Below are 16,668 nucleotides of genomic sequence, written 5' to 3' on the forward strand. Positions count from 1 at the left end.
CCTACCTGCCTGGTTCGTGGTGATGTTGACGGAGGCGGCCCGTCGGGGCTCCAGACTGAGGTCGGACACGCCATTGACAGCCTCGATCCAGAAGGTGTAGTTCATGTGGGCGAGCAGGTTGGCGACCGTCAGGGCCGTCTGCACCAGGTTCATCTGCTGGGGCACAAACCGGGTGCCGCTGCCGCAGGTGTCACAGTGGCCCGGGTCCCAGGAGCAGCGGCGGCAGACGGCGTTGTAAGTGATGTCGCTGCGGCCTCCCTTGTCCAGGGGAGGGTCCCACTCCAGGGTCACAGAGGTCCCGTTCACGCTGGAGATCAGGTTCACGGGGGCAGAGGGAGGCCCTGCAGAGCAGAGAGACCCAGACCAGCCCCCAGCTGTAGTTCTGGATTACACAGTGGATTCATCTGGCTCTGTCTCAGACCCTCCAGTACCTGGAGGGCTCACGGGGGGCAGGGGCTGTGTCTCCCTAGAAGCCCGGGAGACCCAAGCGCAGAGACTCCATTTCTTCTGTAGCCAGATGCTCGGCCTCTAACCTAGCCTGCTCTCCCGCACCCACAGAGAGCTGAACGACGAGCGCCTGCACCCTGGGCAGTTGTCCTTCCCGGCCGCCGTAGCTTGGCCCCAGACCCACCCGGCCTCCCATCATGTCCTACTTAATGGTATCACATCCCCTCACAGTCTAACAGGAGAGCAAAAGACCACGTGTCGTCCAGACTTTGCACCTTCTTTTCATAACCAGAACAGTGCTGTGCATACAGTAGGCACTTAATAAACTGAATTTTGATTGATTGAATATTGATTGAGATCTAATGCCATGCCTGAAGGTGGAATGCCCAAGCGGTGGGACTGGAAGGCTTAGTTATCAAGGCTGGCAAAGAGGAGGAAAGAAGTGGGACAGAGCGCCCTCCGCCCCCCGCCCAGCGGAAGGGCACTCACGCGTGCAGGCCGCGGACGGCGGGTCAAGGGCTGCCCGGTAATAGCTGAGGTCACAGTGGCAGGTCTGGGCTGCAGTGGTGGCCGCGTGGCTGTGGGGGGGGCACCTGGCGCACAGCTGGTCCCCCGGATCTGACTTGTAAGTCCCCAGCTCACAGGCTGCAGGGAGAAAGAGAGCGATGGAGCGATGGAGAGCCCAACGAGCCTCCCCCGCGATCCGGCCAGAGGGACCAGCTCCTGCCGACGCCGTTCGAATGGAGACCCCTTCTCGGGAGCCCACAGTAAGGTTGTTGGGGGGGGGGCGTTAGGCCTGGGAGGGTCCTCAGAACATAAAATGTCACAACTGAAAGTCATGTTAGAACAAAGACACTGAGGCAGGTGAAGGACGGACTATTAATGAGCCAAAAGAAAGAATGAGGAACATAGAGAAGTGTGGGAAGGCTACGGACTGAGGCAAAGTGAAGTCGGCCGAACCAGGAACACATAGACATAAACAAAGGATCGCGAGCATTTATGAAATGCCTATGAAATGCTTAGCACCAGGGACACAAATAGAAAGAATCTAATGATCCCTCATTTTTTTTATTTTTGCTGAGGCAATTGGGGTTAAGTGACTTGCCCAGGGCCACACAGCCAGGAGGTGTTAAGTGTCTGAGGTCACATTGGAACTCAGGTCCTCCTGACTTCAGGGGATGCTCTGTCCACTGCGCCACCTTCCTGGCCCAATTTTATTTTATTTTATTTATTTTTGGTTTTTTTCCAATCCCTATTTTTAAAGACCTGACACAGTCAACAAAATCTAAACTGAATTCTGTAACAACTAATTTTAACCTGGAAGAAGAGAAAGGAGAATATTCATCTTCTTTTTTTTCAAAGAGGAAGAAATTATATATACTGTTGGATTTGACTAATGCCTTGATGGGTTTGAATGAATTGATTTTTTTCTCTTTACTTTTTGTTTTCTATTATAGGAGATGGCTTTCAAGGTAAAGGAGGGGGAAGATTATATTTAGAAATAAAGATATGTAAAAATAGGAAAAAATTTAAAAATATATAGAATGTTGGAGTCGGGCCAGATCTAGAGCATAGAATATTAGAGCTAGAATTCAATTTTTATTAAACAAATTAAATAATCATGTATTCTATGTAGGTGACACAAAATAAAAGAAACTAATAGAGCCCCTGTTCTCAACACTGTCATATCCAGTCTACTATGTGGAGATAATTTGGTCCTGTGAGTAGAGGGAGGTGTTCAGAGCCTTCACACCTACCGGACTGTAAGGTTCATGAGACCGGGGACTCCGCTAGTCTTTCTTTACAGAATAGGAAACAGAGGTCATGGGGGAAATGCTAAGACCCATGGGCATGTATAGCAGCACCTTGGACCTCAAGGCTGGTACTCTTGCTGCTTCCCTTAAGGAGGCCTTGAGTCTGCAGTACTTCTATTAATAAACAATCCCTCAGCTGGGCAATGCAAAGAAACCTGGATTTAAATTCTGGCCCTGCTACTAATAATTTGGGGAATCACCACTGAGTCATGTTGCCTCTTTGGGTCTCACTGAGTATTATACTGGATCGCTTCCAATTTCTCTTTCAGTTTTAAATATTATGACTCACCAGCCCTTCACAGGAATCAGGAACATTTGGACATCCCCCTCTGTGAATGGAGGGCAGGTGTTCCCTGCTGTGGCTGCAGGGAAATCCCTAAATCTGTACGATGAGGTCCTGAGCTCATTCCTCTGACTCCTCCAGAAAGAGACAAAGAGAGAAAATCCCTGGCCCATAAGCCAATCACAGAACTGTTTAAAACCCCCGGATGGACTCAAAATCTCAATAATAAGAAGTAGGTCTCTGTAGTGGAAAATGCACTGGAGAAAGGCAGAGGCTCTTAGTTTGAGTTCTCGTTGGGCACTATCCCCAGCTGGGTAATATGGGAAATTTCTCTCTGACACTCAGTTTTGTCATCGGTAAAATCAGCACATGGTGCAAGCTTAAACATGCTATGGGAATCTGTCATTATCTTAATTATTACTATTGACCAGAGAGAGGGATTCTCATGAAAATGAAAAGAGAAAATAATTCATTCAAACACATTAACACACTAATCAAATCCATGGACTCGGAAGAGAGGCTCATTTCTACCTAATATTTGTGAACCCCCTATACTGTTGGGAGGATTGTGCCCTCGGGGAGGTAGAAAGGTTAGCGGAGCCCCTGAACCTTACAGTCCAGTAGGGGTGAAGGCTCTACTTCCAGTTTCAGCCTCTTGGTTAGTAGTCCCTGAGAAGAGGGGGCCTTATACTCTTGGGGCACCCTGCCCCTTCCCTGCCCTCCTGCCTGCACTGTGCCAGCCAAGCGCCCACGCAGCTCTGCAGGAAGACCTCGCAGGGGAAGGGGCGAGCCAGCTCTCGAGGCAGCCCACGGCCCTTTTGTTTGGAGTTCTTCATTGGAAGGACTTTTACCTTCCATCAAGTCAAGGTCTGCCCTGTACCCTGTGCCTCTGGCACTAGCTCTGCCCTCTGTAGACAAGGACCACAAGGCCACCTTCTCTTTTACAAGACGGTCCTGCAAATGCTCGGGGCAGCGCAGCTGGGTCTGGGGTCAGGAAGTGCTGAGTTCAGACCCAGTTTTCTCATCCGCCAAATGAGCTGGAGAAGGAAATGGAAAGCCGGTCCAGTTTCTCTGCCAAGAAAATCCCACACGGGGACACGAAGAGCTGGACACGACTGAAAAATGACTGAACCACCGTCTTCAAACAGCTGCTGACAGTTCTTGGGTCCACCCGCTAAGTCTTCTCTGCCACGGGCTTAACCTCCCTGGTTTCTTCACATCATCCTTGCGTGTCAAGGTTCTGCTCACCCTCCTGGGGACACTAAAGCTTATCCCCGTCCTTCCCAAACTGAACTGATCACAGGATGCCGCCTGACTGGAGAGCAGAAGCCGCTTAACCCTCAGTCCTTCAAGTAACTGGCGGTTAGATGGGGTGCCATCGGCTGCCACTCTTGGCTCACATGGAGTTTGGGGGCCACTCCAAGGTGCAGATCTTTTTTTCTAATAAAGGTCATCTCTTCACCTCCCCCTCCCCCCAAAAAAAAACCTGGGCATGTCATAGATGTTTAGTACAATTCATATCGGAGGTCTTTCCCCTCCAGCCGAACCATAAGCTGCTTGAGGACAAGTGTTCGGTCAGCTTTTGGCAGGGGGCTGGACGGGATAGCTTCCAACTTTCCTACTCTATAGAACTCATTATAATCCCAATGCATAAGTCTCTGCCTCTCAGTCAGCACCTGGAACAGTCATTGCAATAGCAACCAGCATTGATGTAGTACCTGAAGACCTGCAAAGGGCCTTACAAATATGCTGGTGTTTGATCCTCACAGCTCTGGGTACCATGGCATCCCCTCCCGGATGTCAGGGTCCTTTTGGAGAAGGGGGGACAAACACCAACTTCTGTGAGCGGAGTGGCCCCTGGGGGGACCCAGCTGGAACCGGTCAGTTGGCCAATGCAGCTCACTTGTTTTCTTAATTTCTTTCTTCTTTTCTCCCTCCCTCCATCTCTCTCTCCCCTTCCTCCATCTTTCTTTATCTTTCTCTCTTTTCCTTCCTTCCTTTCTTCCTCTCTCTCTCCTTCCCTTTCCTTCTTCCTGTCTTTCTTTATCCTTTCCTTTCTCTCTCTCTTGCTTCCTTCCTCCCTACTTCCCTTTCTTTCTTCCTTTTTTCCTCTCCCTCTCTTCCTTCTTTCCTTCCTTTCTTCCTCCCTCCCTCCCCCATCTCTGTCTATATCTCCCCTTCCTTCATCTTTCTCTTTCTTTCTTTCCTTCCTTCCTCTCTTCCTCCTTCCCTTTCTTTATTCCTGTCTTTTTCTTTCTTTCTCCCTTTCTTCCTCATTTCCTTTCTTTCTTTCTTTCTCTTGCTCCCTCCCTCCCTTTCTCTCTCTCTGTCTCTCTCAGTTTCTTTCTCTCTCTCTCTCTATCTCTGTGTCTCTCTGTCTCTGTCTCTCTCTTTTTTCTTCTCTCTCTCTCTGCATCTCTGTGTCTCTCTGTCTCTGTCTCTCTCTTTTTTCTTTCTTCTCTCTCTCTGTATCTCTGCGTCTCTCTGTCTCTGTCTCTCTCTTTTTTCTTTCCTTCTGTCTACATAGGATAGCATATCCTTACCTGCAGGTTCTCTGCCCAAAGGAATGTAATTTTTTTTTTTATCACTGAAACCTCCCAAGATGTCTTGGGATTTACAGGCTAGAGTTCTTTGTTAAGAACCATGCCTTTAAACCCAAATCACTCTGGCTTTCAATGACTGACTGTTCACAGTAGGTCTTAGGCTAAGTCCCACCTGGTTATTACTTGGGCCCTGACTGACTTAGAGTGAGTGTAAATAGCAATTGATTGTGTTTTGGACAGACCTGAGGGTCTCCTCCTCCCAGATTGATTTTTTTTTTTAACTAAGTAAAAGAGGTCATTCTTTGCCTCAATTCTCACCTAGCCTAAATTACTGAGCTTTGCCTCAGTCAAACTGAGACCTGTTGAAGACCTTAGCTTAAAAAGGTCGAGCTCTTCCATTGCCTCCAGAATCATCTGCAGTCGTTCTGATCTCTTTCTGGCCACTGGACCCAGATGGTTCTGGAGGGGAGAGTGAGACAGGTGACCTTGCCCAGACCTCCCTCACTTCAATCCAATTCACTGATGTCATGTCCTCTTCGAGAACGAAGGACAAACAATAACTATTGGAGTAGTGATAGTATTATCTCTGTTTTAAAGATGAAGAAACTGAGGGTCACACAGATAGTTACTATTTGAGAATATCTATAAAATGGAAGCCAAGTCTTTCCATTGGGCAACCCAGCTGCAATGCACTATGGAATCCTAGAAGGTTAGGACTGAAAGAGAGCTTAGAAGTTATCTAGCCTGATAGAGCAGGAAGCTGAAAGGAAAGTGATTTGTCCAAAGTCAAAGAGACTAATTGGTAGCAAAGCTATTACTAGATTCCAGGTCTTTTTTTTTTTTCTCCTGAGGCTATTAGGGCCAAGTGACTTGCCCAGAGTCACACAGCCAGGAAATGTTAAGTGTCTGAGGTCAGATTTGAACTCAGGTCCTCCTGATTTCAGGGCTGGTGCTCTACTCACTGGGCCATCTAGCTGCCCCTAGATTCCATGTCTTAAGTCAGTGTTGCACAGTAGGAAGGGCATTAGATTTAAAGTCAGAGGACCTGAGTTTAAATGCCAGCATTTAACATGCCATTTAACATCTAAATGTCAGATTGAACAAGGCAATCTCTCTGGGTCTCAGTTTCTTTATCTGCAAAATGAGGGTGTTGGAGTCTATAGTCTTTGAACACCAAACCTATGCTGCCATGATCCCATTCCAGAACCAGAATGTTGCCTCCATGTTATCCACCTCACTCTTTTTTAAGAATCATAAAATTTTAGCAGGATTTTAATGAATGTATGTTGACATATTCTCCCTAGTTCGTGTTTGGTGAAGGATTTGGACTTGTGTATTTTAAGGACTCTCCCTGTTCTATATTGTCTAAGGGACCTTTAAGCTCTGACATTTTATGTTCTAAGGACCTTTTCCTGTTCTGATTTGTGTGTCCTAAGAGCCCAGCCAACTGACATTCTGTGTTCTATGGGCCTCTAAGATCTGATATTCTATGTTCCAAGGGTCTTTCCTGCTCTGACATTCTGTGTTCTAGGGGCTCTCCCAGATCTGTCCCAGATTCTCTGTTCTAAGGGCCCTCTCAGCTCTGACCTCCTGGGTTCTAAGGGCCCTCCCAGCTCTGACATCCCGGGTTCTAAGGGCCCTCCCAGCTCTGACATCCCAGGTTCTAAGGGCCCTCCCAGCTCTGACCTCCTGGGTTCTAAGGGCCCTCCCAGCTCTGACCTCCCGGGTTCTAAGGGCCCTCCCAACTCTGACCTCCTGAGTTCTAAGGGCCCTTCCAGCTCTGTCCTCCTGGGTTCTAAGGGCCCTCCCAGCTCTGACCTCCTGAGTTCTAAGGGCCCTCCCAGCTCTGACCTCCTGGGTTCTAAGGGCCCTCCCAGCTCTGACCTCCTGGGTTCTAAGGGCCTCCAAGATCTGATATTCTATGTTCCAAGGGTCTTTCCTGCTCTGACATTTTGTGTTCCAGGGGCTCTCCCAGATCTGATATTCTGTCCTAAGGGTCCTTTCACCTCTGACATTTTATGTTCTAATGGCTTTTCCTGCTCTGACACTGTGTGTTCTAAGCTCCCTCCCAGGTCTGACATTCTGTGTCCTAAGGACCCTCCCAGCTCCAACATATTACATCCCTGGCCCCTCCCAGCTAAAATATTTCATCATTCATTCAAAAGTTGATATTTTTATATACCTGTCATGGCAACCTGGAAATTCCCCCTTTTGAATCCCAATAGTAGGGGATTATAACGTGCTCAGCTGATGCCCATATGGTTATAACATGTCAGGGCCAGATTAATCTGAGCAATGAAAATAAAATAATCTTTAATAACAATACTAATCGCCAGCCCTGGGGGATGTGAGAGATCTGGATGCTGAGGTCGGGGACTAATCGACAGAGACAGATGGTGTTGCTCTGGGCCAATGCCAGGCTGGCCCTGTCTGAGGAAAGGCTGGGCCTTGGGGCCTTCCGGCAGAGGGCCAGCTGGGGGGCTCTGCCCACAGAGTGCACTCCCACCCCCACCCACCTGGCATGAAGCCATTTCCCATTCTCCCCCTGTCCCCAGACCTGCTGGTCACACCAGCAGCTGCTTAGAGACCAGGCCCCCCTCTGTTCTCCTATTCAAACAGCTTTAGATTTGACAAATAAGGTGTCCGGCTGTGGACGGCCAAAGGAAATTAATTCTAAATCAGATTTTAAACACAGTCAGGAAAGCCAAAGAACTCGTCTTTCATTCCCTCTCCCCCTCCCACCCTGCGCAGAAATGAGCCTTTGATATTTATAGAAAGATGATTAGGGCCACGGAGGGTGATTTATATCTTCCGTCCAGGTGACAGGAGGGAAGCCGGGCTCCAGGTCTGGGACGCTCCTGCTCTCCCTGGCACCTCTCCCGGCATCGTCCCCTCCTGTGGTGGGCGGGGAGGGGGCAGGGGCAGAGAGCTGCCCGACGGGGAGGCAGGAGATTGTAGGTGCAAGAGCCGAGCTGTCCAAGATCTCTGGGCCGGGGCCTCCTTTGTAGACTGAGGCCTAAGTGGCCTCCGTGGCTCTTGGGCTCAAAGTCTGCGCTCTTACCAGCCTGACTCATGGCCTTGGCTGGTCTGCGTAAGGCCGCTGGGCCTGGACTGACCACAAGGCAATTCCAAGGAGGCTGCGGTTAAAGACCCGTCCTGTACCTGCCACGTCACTCTGACACGGGGTCGGAGACCCCGGGCTTGGCCCAAGGCCCAGGCTCAGAAGAGAAGAAGACTGAGAGCAGAAGGGAAGGGTCTCAGCCACCATCCCAGCGGACGCGAATAGCTGAGCTGGGATTCAAGGAAGCTGGACTGAAGGCTCTTTGCCGTCCTTGGGCTGGCCGGCAAGCCAGGGGAGGTAGAGTGGACTGCTGCGGTGGCCTGGCCTGTGCTGCTGCCCACCGGGCTCTCCTTCTCCGGCCTCCCCTGCCCTCGCTTTCTGTGCCTCTACTCTATAGAAAGGCTGGAGGGCAGCTGAAGGAGGCTGCCTCCAGGGGACTCGGGAAATGGAACAGGCTTCTGGCTGCTCAAACAGCGATAAGGGGCCTGGCGTGCTTCGGAGCTAACTTTCTCTGAGAGGCTCGGCTGCTCCTGGCTCTGTTTGCTCAGAACAGTTACCAAGGGAGGAGGGAGACAGAGCAGAGGGGAGCTGGGTGACACAGAGAGAGACAGAAACAGAGACAGAGACAGAGAGAGACTGAGACAGAGACACATAGAGACAGAAAGAGAGAGAGAGAGAGAGAGAGACAGAGACAGAGACAGAGACAGAGAGAGAGGGAGAGAGAGACACAGAGAGAAACAGAGACAGAGACTTCAGGACAAACCAGGAGGACTGAGGCCCTGGCAGGAGAGCAGCATCCAGGACTATGGGGAGCACCCAGTCGAACCTTGGCCCAAGGCCACTGGACCAAGCACTCGGGGCAGCTTCTGTTGTCAGACTCATTTTGCCGCCATGGACTCCATCCCGCAGGGTTGAGCCGGGCCAGGGCTCTCCCACCGTAAGCTCATAAAACTTGGGTTGAGTCAAAAGGAATGGGATGGAAGCAGGGGGCCCTGCAGGGAGGTGTGTGGGGGGGAGGAGGAGAGAGGGGAGGCTGAGATCACTGTCACACTGCCCGTCCCTCAGTCAAGTTGGGTTTCTCAAGGACAGGGCGGGCAGGGCCTGGGGAGGGGGAGGAGGCGGCTGCCGCTCAGTTACCAAAACATGATCCTGTGTTAGGTTAAAAACTGTCCAAGATGTGAAGCTGAGGCTGGAGTCCCTGAATCCCTCACACAGGACGGGGTCCCTGAATCCCTGACTCAGGAGGGGGTCTCTGTATCCTTCCCGTCTGCAACAGAGCCTCGTCCATGGGATTAGTGCAGAATAAATGTTTGTTGAATCTGGGGTGAGGGAAGTCAGGGCAATGGCCCTCCCCATCCCAGCTGCCACAGGCCCTTGGCCAAGGCCCTTTCCTGCCTCCTTTCCGGCTGGCCCGGCTCTCTGGGCTTTCCCACAAGGCCACTGTGGGCCAAGGACCGGGGGTACCTCAGGATGACGAGGTTTCTCTGTGCTGATTTGTGTACGTCTCTATGAGGTAACAGGGCCAATGGGGAGCTTCCCTCAAAGCCAAAGAATTGCGGGTTCAAATCCTACCTCTAACGCCTACTGGTCACGTGATTCTGGGCAAATCCCTCAAACTGTCCCCGGGCCTTGAGGGAAGAGCTTCCTCCCCTTGCGGTGCCTAAAATCAGTCCCCACCGCCTGGTCCCTGCGCCTCATTCGCCGCCGGGCCTGCCGGGTGTGTGCTCTCCCCTGTTGCAGTAAGTGCCCCGAGGGCAGGACCGCTCCGGCTCCCGGCTCCCCTTTTATCCCCTGAGGACTAATTCCCTGCGGGGTCCGGGGGCGGCTCCGAGGGGCCAGCTCCGAACCTCAGCTCGGTCCCCCCCTCCGGGGCCCGGCCCGCCGCCTCTCCCGCGATCCCCCACAGCCGAAGCGCTCACTCACCCACGCAGGCGTCCTGGAGCTCCTCGTAGCCGGCGCTGCACACGCACTTGCCGATGGGCACCAGCCACTCCCCCTCGGCGCTGCAGTACATCTTGGGGGTGTCGCGCTCCTCCGAGTGCCCCACGCACTCGCCCCGAACCTCCACCAGGGAGGAGGAGTCGGCCCCCGTCACCGCCTCCGAGAAGGCGGCCAGGTTGCGCACCATGGCGGGGCACTTCTTGTAGTAGACGCGCAGGGAGAGGATGGCGATGCAGGCGCCGATGTCCTGGAAGGCCAGGTAGAAGCCGCGCTTGCTCAGCGGCCCCACGCCCCGCACCTCGGTGTTGAGCTTCAGGCGCCGGACGCCCAGGTCGGCCCCGGTGAAGCTCTCGTCGGCGGCGATGGTGTCGATCTTCACGAACTGGCTCTCCTGCGTGCTGGCGCCCAGGTCTCGGTCGGACTCCAGGTAGTAGAGGTTGAAGGTCTCCTTGCAGGTGCCCAGCACCCCCGGCATGCTGTTGCAGTCCCGCAGCGTGAACTTGATCTCGGCGTACACCCGGCGCGCTCCGTCCCGCGGCACCCAGTTCGTCCGCAGCCAGTTGTTCTGGTTGGGGCTCATGACGTTGCACACCTGGTACGTGTGGATGGGGCTAAAGAACTCGTCCACCTCGTTGATGGAGTCCCACTGCAGGGAGAGGCCCGGAGGCGGGCGGTCAGGGCCAACGGGCGCAGGCTCTGCCCGAGAGCCCGGCCCTGGGAGGCTCCCGTGGTCAGGCCTCGGGGACAGGGAGCAACTTAACTCACACACTCTGTGTCCGGCCTCGGGCTCGCCCGGGGGGGGGGGGGGGGGGAAGAATAAGGAACCTGCCCCTGCCCCCAAGAAGCTGACAGCCCAGTGGGGAGAAGGGGAGGTGGGGACAGGGGACAATTATAGGAAGGAAAGTGATACCTCTGGGGGAACAGGGGAGATGGAGTTTCAGGTTTTTCCTAGTTCTCTTCTGTTCTAAACTCTTCCCTCAGCTCTGACATCCCATGTCCTAAGGGCCCTCCCAGCTCTGACCTCCCGGGTTCTAAGGGCCCTCCCGGGTTCTAAGGGCCCTCCCAGCTCTGACCTCCCGGGTTCTAAGGGCCTTCCCAGCTCTGACCTCCCGGGTTCTAAGGGCCCTCCCAGCTCTGACATCCCGGGTTCTAAGGGCCCTCCCAGCTCTGACCTCCTGGGTTCTAAGGGCCCTCCCAGCTCTGACCTCCCGGGTTCTAAGGGCCTTCCCAGCTCTGACCTCCCGGGTTCTAAGGGCCCTCCCAGCTCTGACCTCCTGGGTTCTAAGGGCCCTCCCAGCTCTGACCTCCTGGGTTCTAAGGCCCTCCCAGCTCTGACCTCCTGGGTTCTAAGGACCCTCCCAGCTCTGACATCCCGGGTTCTAAGGGCCCTCCCAGCCCTGACATCCTGGGTTCTAAGGGCCCTCCCAGCTCTGACCTCCCGGGTTCTAAGGGCCCTCCCAGCTCTGACCTCCCAGGTTCTTAGGGCCCTCCCAGCTCTGACATCCTGGGCTTTAAGGAGTCCTCCATCTCTACCACTAATTGTTCAGCTCCCATTCTCTAGGTCACCTATCCCTCTAACCTGAGGCTCCTCCAGAGGAACCATTTCTGAATTTCACTTGGCAGGGACTTCACCAACTAAGCTCTTCCAGTATCCTGAACTTGTCATTCCAGGCTCTGAAATGAATTAAAGCTATGCACAACTAGGGTGGTCCAGAGAGGCTTACTGCCAATGCCAACTAAATGCCCTTTGGGGCAACATCAGTGGTGGAGGGCAGGCAGAGAGGGAGTCTCAGTCCTTAGAGCTGATCCAAGGAGAAAACCTTCTGCTACCAAGGCAGGTTGATGGGATCGGGGGCACCTGCCCCCCTCAAGTCCCTGTATCCCCAAGCAGGGACGCTTCTAGGGGAGAGCGGTGCCCAGCACAATGCTGGCACTGGTGGGGCAGGCTGATGCATGCCTCAGTGCTGACAGAGCTGATTAATTTTTCTGGGTCTCTGGCAGGAGGCAGACAGGAAACAGCTGGCATGTTATTTGGTACTCAATTAACTATGACAATGGCTTTAACCCCAGAGGTGCCAGGGAGAGTCCCAAAGACAGACTCACGGAACTTCAGAGGTAGAAGGAACTTCAGGATGCTCAGTGTGAGAACCTGAAGGTCCCTCTGAGACAAGGGGATGGCAGCAAGTGAAATGCTGGAGCCTTAGAACAGAATGAAGATGGGAGAAGATGGGAAGCTACATGCAGATGCTGCCTGGGATACTAACCAGCTGGTGACCTGGGCAAGTCCATCAACCTCTCTAACTCAATTCCCTCATCAGTAAATGGGGATTACAATACCACCTACCTCGGAGGATTCTTACGAGAACCGAAGGAGAAAATACTGGCAAAGGGTTTAGCAAACCTTCAAGCAGTATATAAATTCTAGTAATTATCATCATTGGAAATGAGAGAGCCCTTAGAACCCAGGAGGTCAGAGCTGGGAGGGTCCTTAGAACATAGAATGTCAGAGCTGGGAGGGCTCTTAGAACCCAGTAGGTCAGAGCTGGGAGGGCCCTTAGAACATAGAATGTCAGAGCTGGGAGGGCTCTTAGAACCCAGTAGGTCAGAGCTGGGAGGGCCCTTAGAACCTGGGATTCCAGAGCTGGGAGGGATTTTCAGGATCTTCTAGATGTGTGCTCCCCCTCTGCCGAGCTCTCTTAATGCTTTGTACTTGTTGGGATTGTGCTTTTTCTCCCTTCATAGACAGTGGTCTCTTTCAAGGCAAAAAGTTGCTATCATCTTTGTGTCTCCCTCTGGAGCCAGTCCAGGTTCCTTGAACACAAATCCTGGATAAGTATTTACCGAAAAGTGGAGAACGCACTCTGAAAAGCTTTTGAAATAATCCAGGTGAGAGCTAATGAGGGTCCAAGCAAGAAAAGAAAGCTTTGGGGGAGGTGGAAGCCACAGGGCCAGGTGACCCTTTCAGCTGAGAAGGAAGAAGGGAATGTGTCAGGAAGGAGAAGAGTCAGAGAGGACTCCATTTTCAAGTCTGGGTGACTGGAAATGTCAATACCTTTCATAGAAACCTGCCAGTCAGGAAAAGCAGCTAATTTGTGGGCAGAAATCCGTTAGAGCTTGAGCATGCTGCATCTAGAAGGCTGGGAGGGCATCTGGGGGCCACTGCTCTGGCAAGCAGGGAACCTGAAGCTGGAGCTTCAGCCCTAAAAACCACACAGGGGGGACTGACCGTGCCCAGGGACCAAATGGCAAAAGGGCCAAGCTGAGGACAAAATCAGCAGAGTCATGGTGAGCCCCCTGAGGAAGTGAGTTCAATCTTGGTTCTGCTCTTGACTCTCTATGTGACAACAAGCAGATTACTGAAATCATGTGGGCCTTAGCTGCCTTATCTAATGAGGTCCTTTCATTTTACAGGTGAGGAAACTGAGGGAAGGAGATACCTTGCCCTAAATCCCCCACAGTAAGAAAGCACCATGGCTGAGGCTAGAATCCACATCTGAATGACCTTGAGGTCAGGTGCTCATCCAATACTGTGATTATGATTATCATTATCATCATCAGTCTGATATTGGGAGGCAGGAAGCTGTTTCCCAGCTACAGCTCTTGGGCTCCCTCCTTCAGGTAGAGGGCCGGCTGCCCATGACCTCCTGGGGACCAAGGACAGGGAGGGTCCACCCTCTGCTCACCCCCTGCCCATCCAATGGAATATGAGCCAGCAGCCAGTTCTCATCACTCACCCCATGTGCCGGGTACGTGAGCCAGCCCCAGTCCCCGTGGATGGTTGATGTATCCAGCAAATTCACTGCAAAAACAGGAAAGAAGAGCTCTTTAAAACCCACCCAATTCCCCAGAGTCCTAGTTAGGGCCATTACTTGTCATCATCATTGGTCTTCCCCTTTCTGTCGCATTCTTTCAGCCCAAATCCATCGACTCTTCCACCATAATATTTCTATCCCCAGAGCCATGGTCTGAGCTCAGGGCTCTCACACTGGACTGCGGCAATAGTCTCTTTCCTGGTCTCCCTGCCTCTGCCCAGCCTCTTCTCTCGAATCCCCATCCTCTCCATTTGCTACAAGAATCTCCCCTCACAACAGGGATGACCACATTACTCCACTGCTCCCAAAGTCTCAATGGCTCCCTATCACCATCAGGATAACACAGAAACGTGTGAGTCTTGAATACAAGGTCCTTTTACATCAGGGTTCCAACCCATCTTTCCAGTTTAATTTCATATGATTTCTCCTGCACGCCATTCCATATTCTATATACACAGTCTTCGACCTCAGCCCATTCACCTGGACGGCACTACTGCCTCATTTTGCCCTCTCAGAAAATCCTCACAGCCCGACTCAGGTACTGGCTCCACTGCAGTGCGAGAAAGCAACAAGCATGTTATTTGCGCCTACCATGAAAGTTGGGCACCAAGGAGCCAGACAGCAACTGAAGTTCCTTCCCTCAGGAAGCTCCCACTCCATGATTGTCCCTAATGGCTGTTAGGACGTTCTCCTCAGATTTCCTTGGAGCACTTAGGATCTCTCCTCTGCCTCGATCATATTACCCTCACATGTATTCCTTCAGTAGACTATAAACCCCTTGAGGGCAGAGACTATTTAATTTTTTTGTTCTGGGCACCATGGTTACTTAATGATTACTGAATTGAACTGAATTAAGTTGAATTGAATTGTAATGTCCTCTTCCCACAGTTAACCTGTGGAGATGTTCAAATCCCATCTGCTCCAGAATGCCATCCCCATCCTCTGCACCCTTCCACGCTGCTCCAATACCAGGTCCCTTACCACATGCTGCCCTCTGCTCTCGTCATCTGGCCATATCTGTTCCCTGAGAGCCAAGGACTCCTTTTAGACAATGTCAACGTCTTATTCTTTCTGGAAATCCCACCATATTTCTCTCTAAATTTTCAGATCACTGCCTTTCCTTGCTTTGCCAAGGAAAGGGTCTAAGGCATTCTCCTTTTGTCTCTGACATGAATTCCCCGGCATTCTGGGAAGAGCCCTGGGCACTGGTTGTGCTTTTGTACTTCGCAGGAACTCAAGAAATATTTGTTGAATTAATGAATTAATATACTGGGCGCCCACTGAGGACAAAGGACCAGATTAATAATATAAATGGCCGACATTTATGTAGAAATTTATGATTTACAAGGAGGGAACAGCTCCAGAAAGAGAAGTGATGGACTCCCACTGCAGACTGAAGTTCTTTTTTTCTTTTTTTTTCTTGTTTTTGGCATCATGGCTAATGTGGAAATATGTTTTAGGCCACTTCATATGTATGATGGATATCATATTTCTTGCCTTCTTAATGGGCAGAGGAGCTGAAGGGAGGAGTATTTGGAACTGAAAAAATTTTTAAACTGAAATATAGTTTACAAAAGGGAAGAAACTCCCTCTTCCAGTGCTTCTTTGCACTTAAAGTCTAAGAGATGCTTAGAGAAGTAAGAGTTATTTAAGTGACTTGTCTAGGAACACATGGCCAGCAGAACTTGAACTCAGGTCTAGATGATTTCAAGATCAGCTTTGTAGCCACTACACCATGCTGTCTCTCACAGTTTATAAAATGAAGTCAAATACGAGATCTCTGAAGTTAGAGGCCATCTTATCTTGGGTTTTAAATCCCCAGGCTTTGGCATAATGTCTGGTTATTTAGTCATGTCTGAATCTTTGTGATCCCATTTGGGTTTTTTTTTGGAGGGGGGAGCAAATATTGGACTAGTTTGTCATTTCCTTCTCCAGTTAATTTTAAAAAAGAGGAAATAAAGCAAGGTGACTTGGCTAGGGTCACACAGTTAGGAACTATCTGAGACAAGATTTGAACTCGGAAATACAAGTCTTCCTGACTCCAGATTTGGCACTCTGTGCCCTATGACACCACCTAGTCTCCTGTCTGGTGCAGTAGAATACCTTTATCCAAGATAGATATATAGAGAGACAGATAGATAGACAGAAAGATAGATAGATGAATAGATAGGCAGGTAGGTAGATAGAAAGAAAGATATAGATAGATAGATGATAGATATAGGGATAGATGGAAAGAGATAGAGAAAGATGGGTGGATAGATAGAAAAAAGAAAGATAGATAAGAAGACAGATAGATGGACAAATAGATGGATAGATAGGTAGATAGATGGATAGGTAGATGGATAGATAAAAAGATAACTGGGTAGGTAGATGGATGGAAAGATAGATGAATAAATAGGCAGCTAGATAATTCGATTAATGGTTGGTTAGATAGTTAGATAGATAGATAGATGGACAGATGGATTGCATATTTGAGTTGTATTAACAGGGGTCCTCAAACTACAGCCCGCGGGCCAGATGCGGCAGCTGAGGACGTTTATCCCCCTCACCCAGGGCTAGGAAGTTTCTTTATTTAAAGGCTCACAGAACAAAGTTTTTGTTTTTACTATAGTCCCATCCTCCAACAGTCTGAGGGACAGTGAACTGGCCCCCTATTTAAAAAGTTTGAGGACCCTGCAATAGAATTAGGGTGGAAGTAATTTTAGGGATCATCCGCGCCAATCTTCTTACTTTGTATGTAACAGTAGACTGACCAATGAGATCCCAG

The 16,668-nt window shown here is 50.9% G+C and overlaps 1 protein-coding gene across 2 annotated transcripts in view; it reads right to left on the reverse strand.

Moving 5' to 3' along the window:
- Window positions 1–16,348, reverse strand: part of EPHA8 (EPH receptor A8) — a 33,550-nt gene extending 17,202 nt beyond the window's left edge. For both annotated transcript variants that reach the window (XR_007952271.1, XM_051988293.1), the window contains exons 1-4: window positions 13,824–16,348; window positions 10,072–10,735; window positions 937–1,092; window positions 6–341 (exon numbers count right to left, since the gene is read on the reverse strand). Coding sequence is in view for 1 of the 2 variants with exons in the window: in XM_051988293.1 (XP_051844253.1) it covers window positions 6–341; window positions 937–1,092; window positions 10,072–10,735; window positions 13,824–13,955 (1,288 nt within the window). In the remaining variant the exon portion in view is untranslated. The remainder of the gene's footprint in view (window positions 1–5; window positions 342–936; window positions 1,093–10,071; window positions 10,736–13,823) is intronic.
- Window positions 16,349–16,668: the final 320 nt, after the last annotated feature.

Source organism: Antechinus flavipes, chromosome 3 (genome assembly GCF_016432865.1).
Source record: "Antechinus flavipes isolate AdamAnt ecotype Samford, QLD, Australia chromosome 3, AdamAnt_v2, whole genome shotgun sequence".
Taxonomy (NCBI): Eukaryota; Metazoa; Chordata; class Mammalia; order Dasyuromorphia; family Dasyuridae; genus Antechinus; species Antechinus flavipes.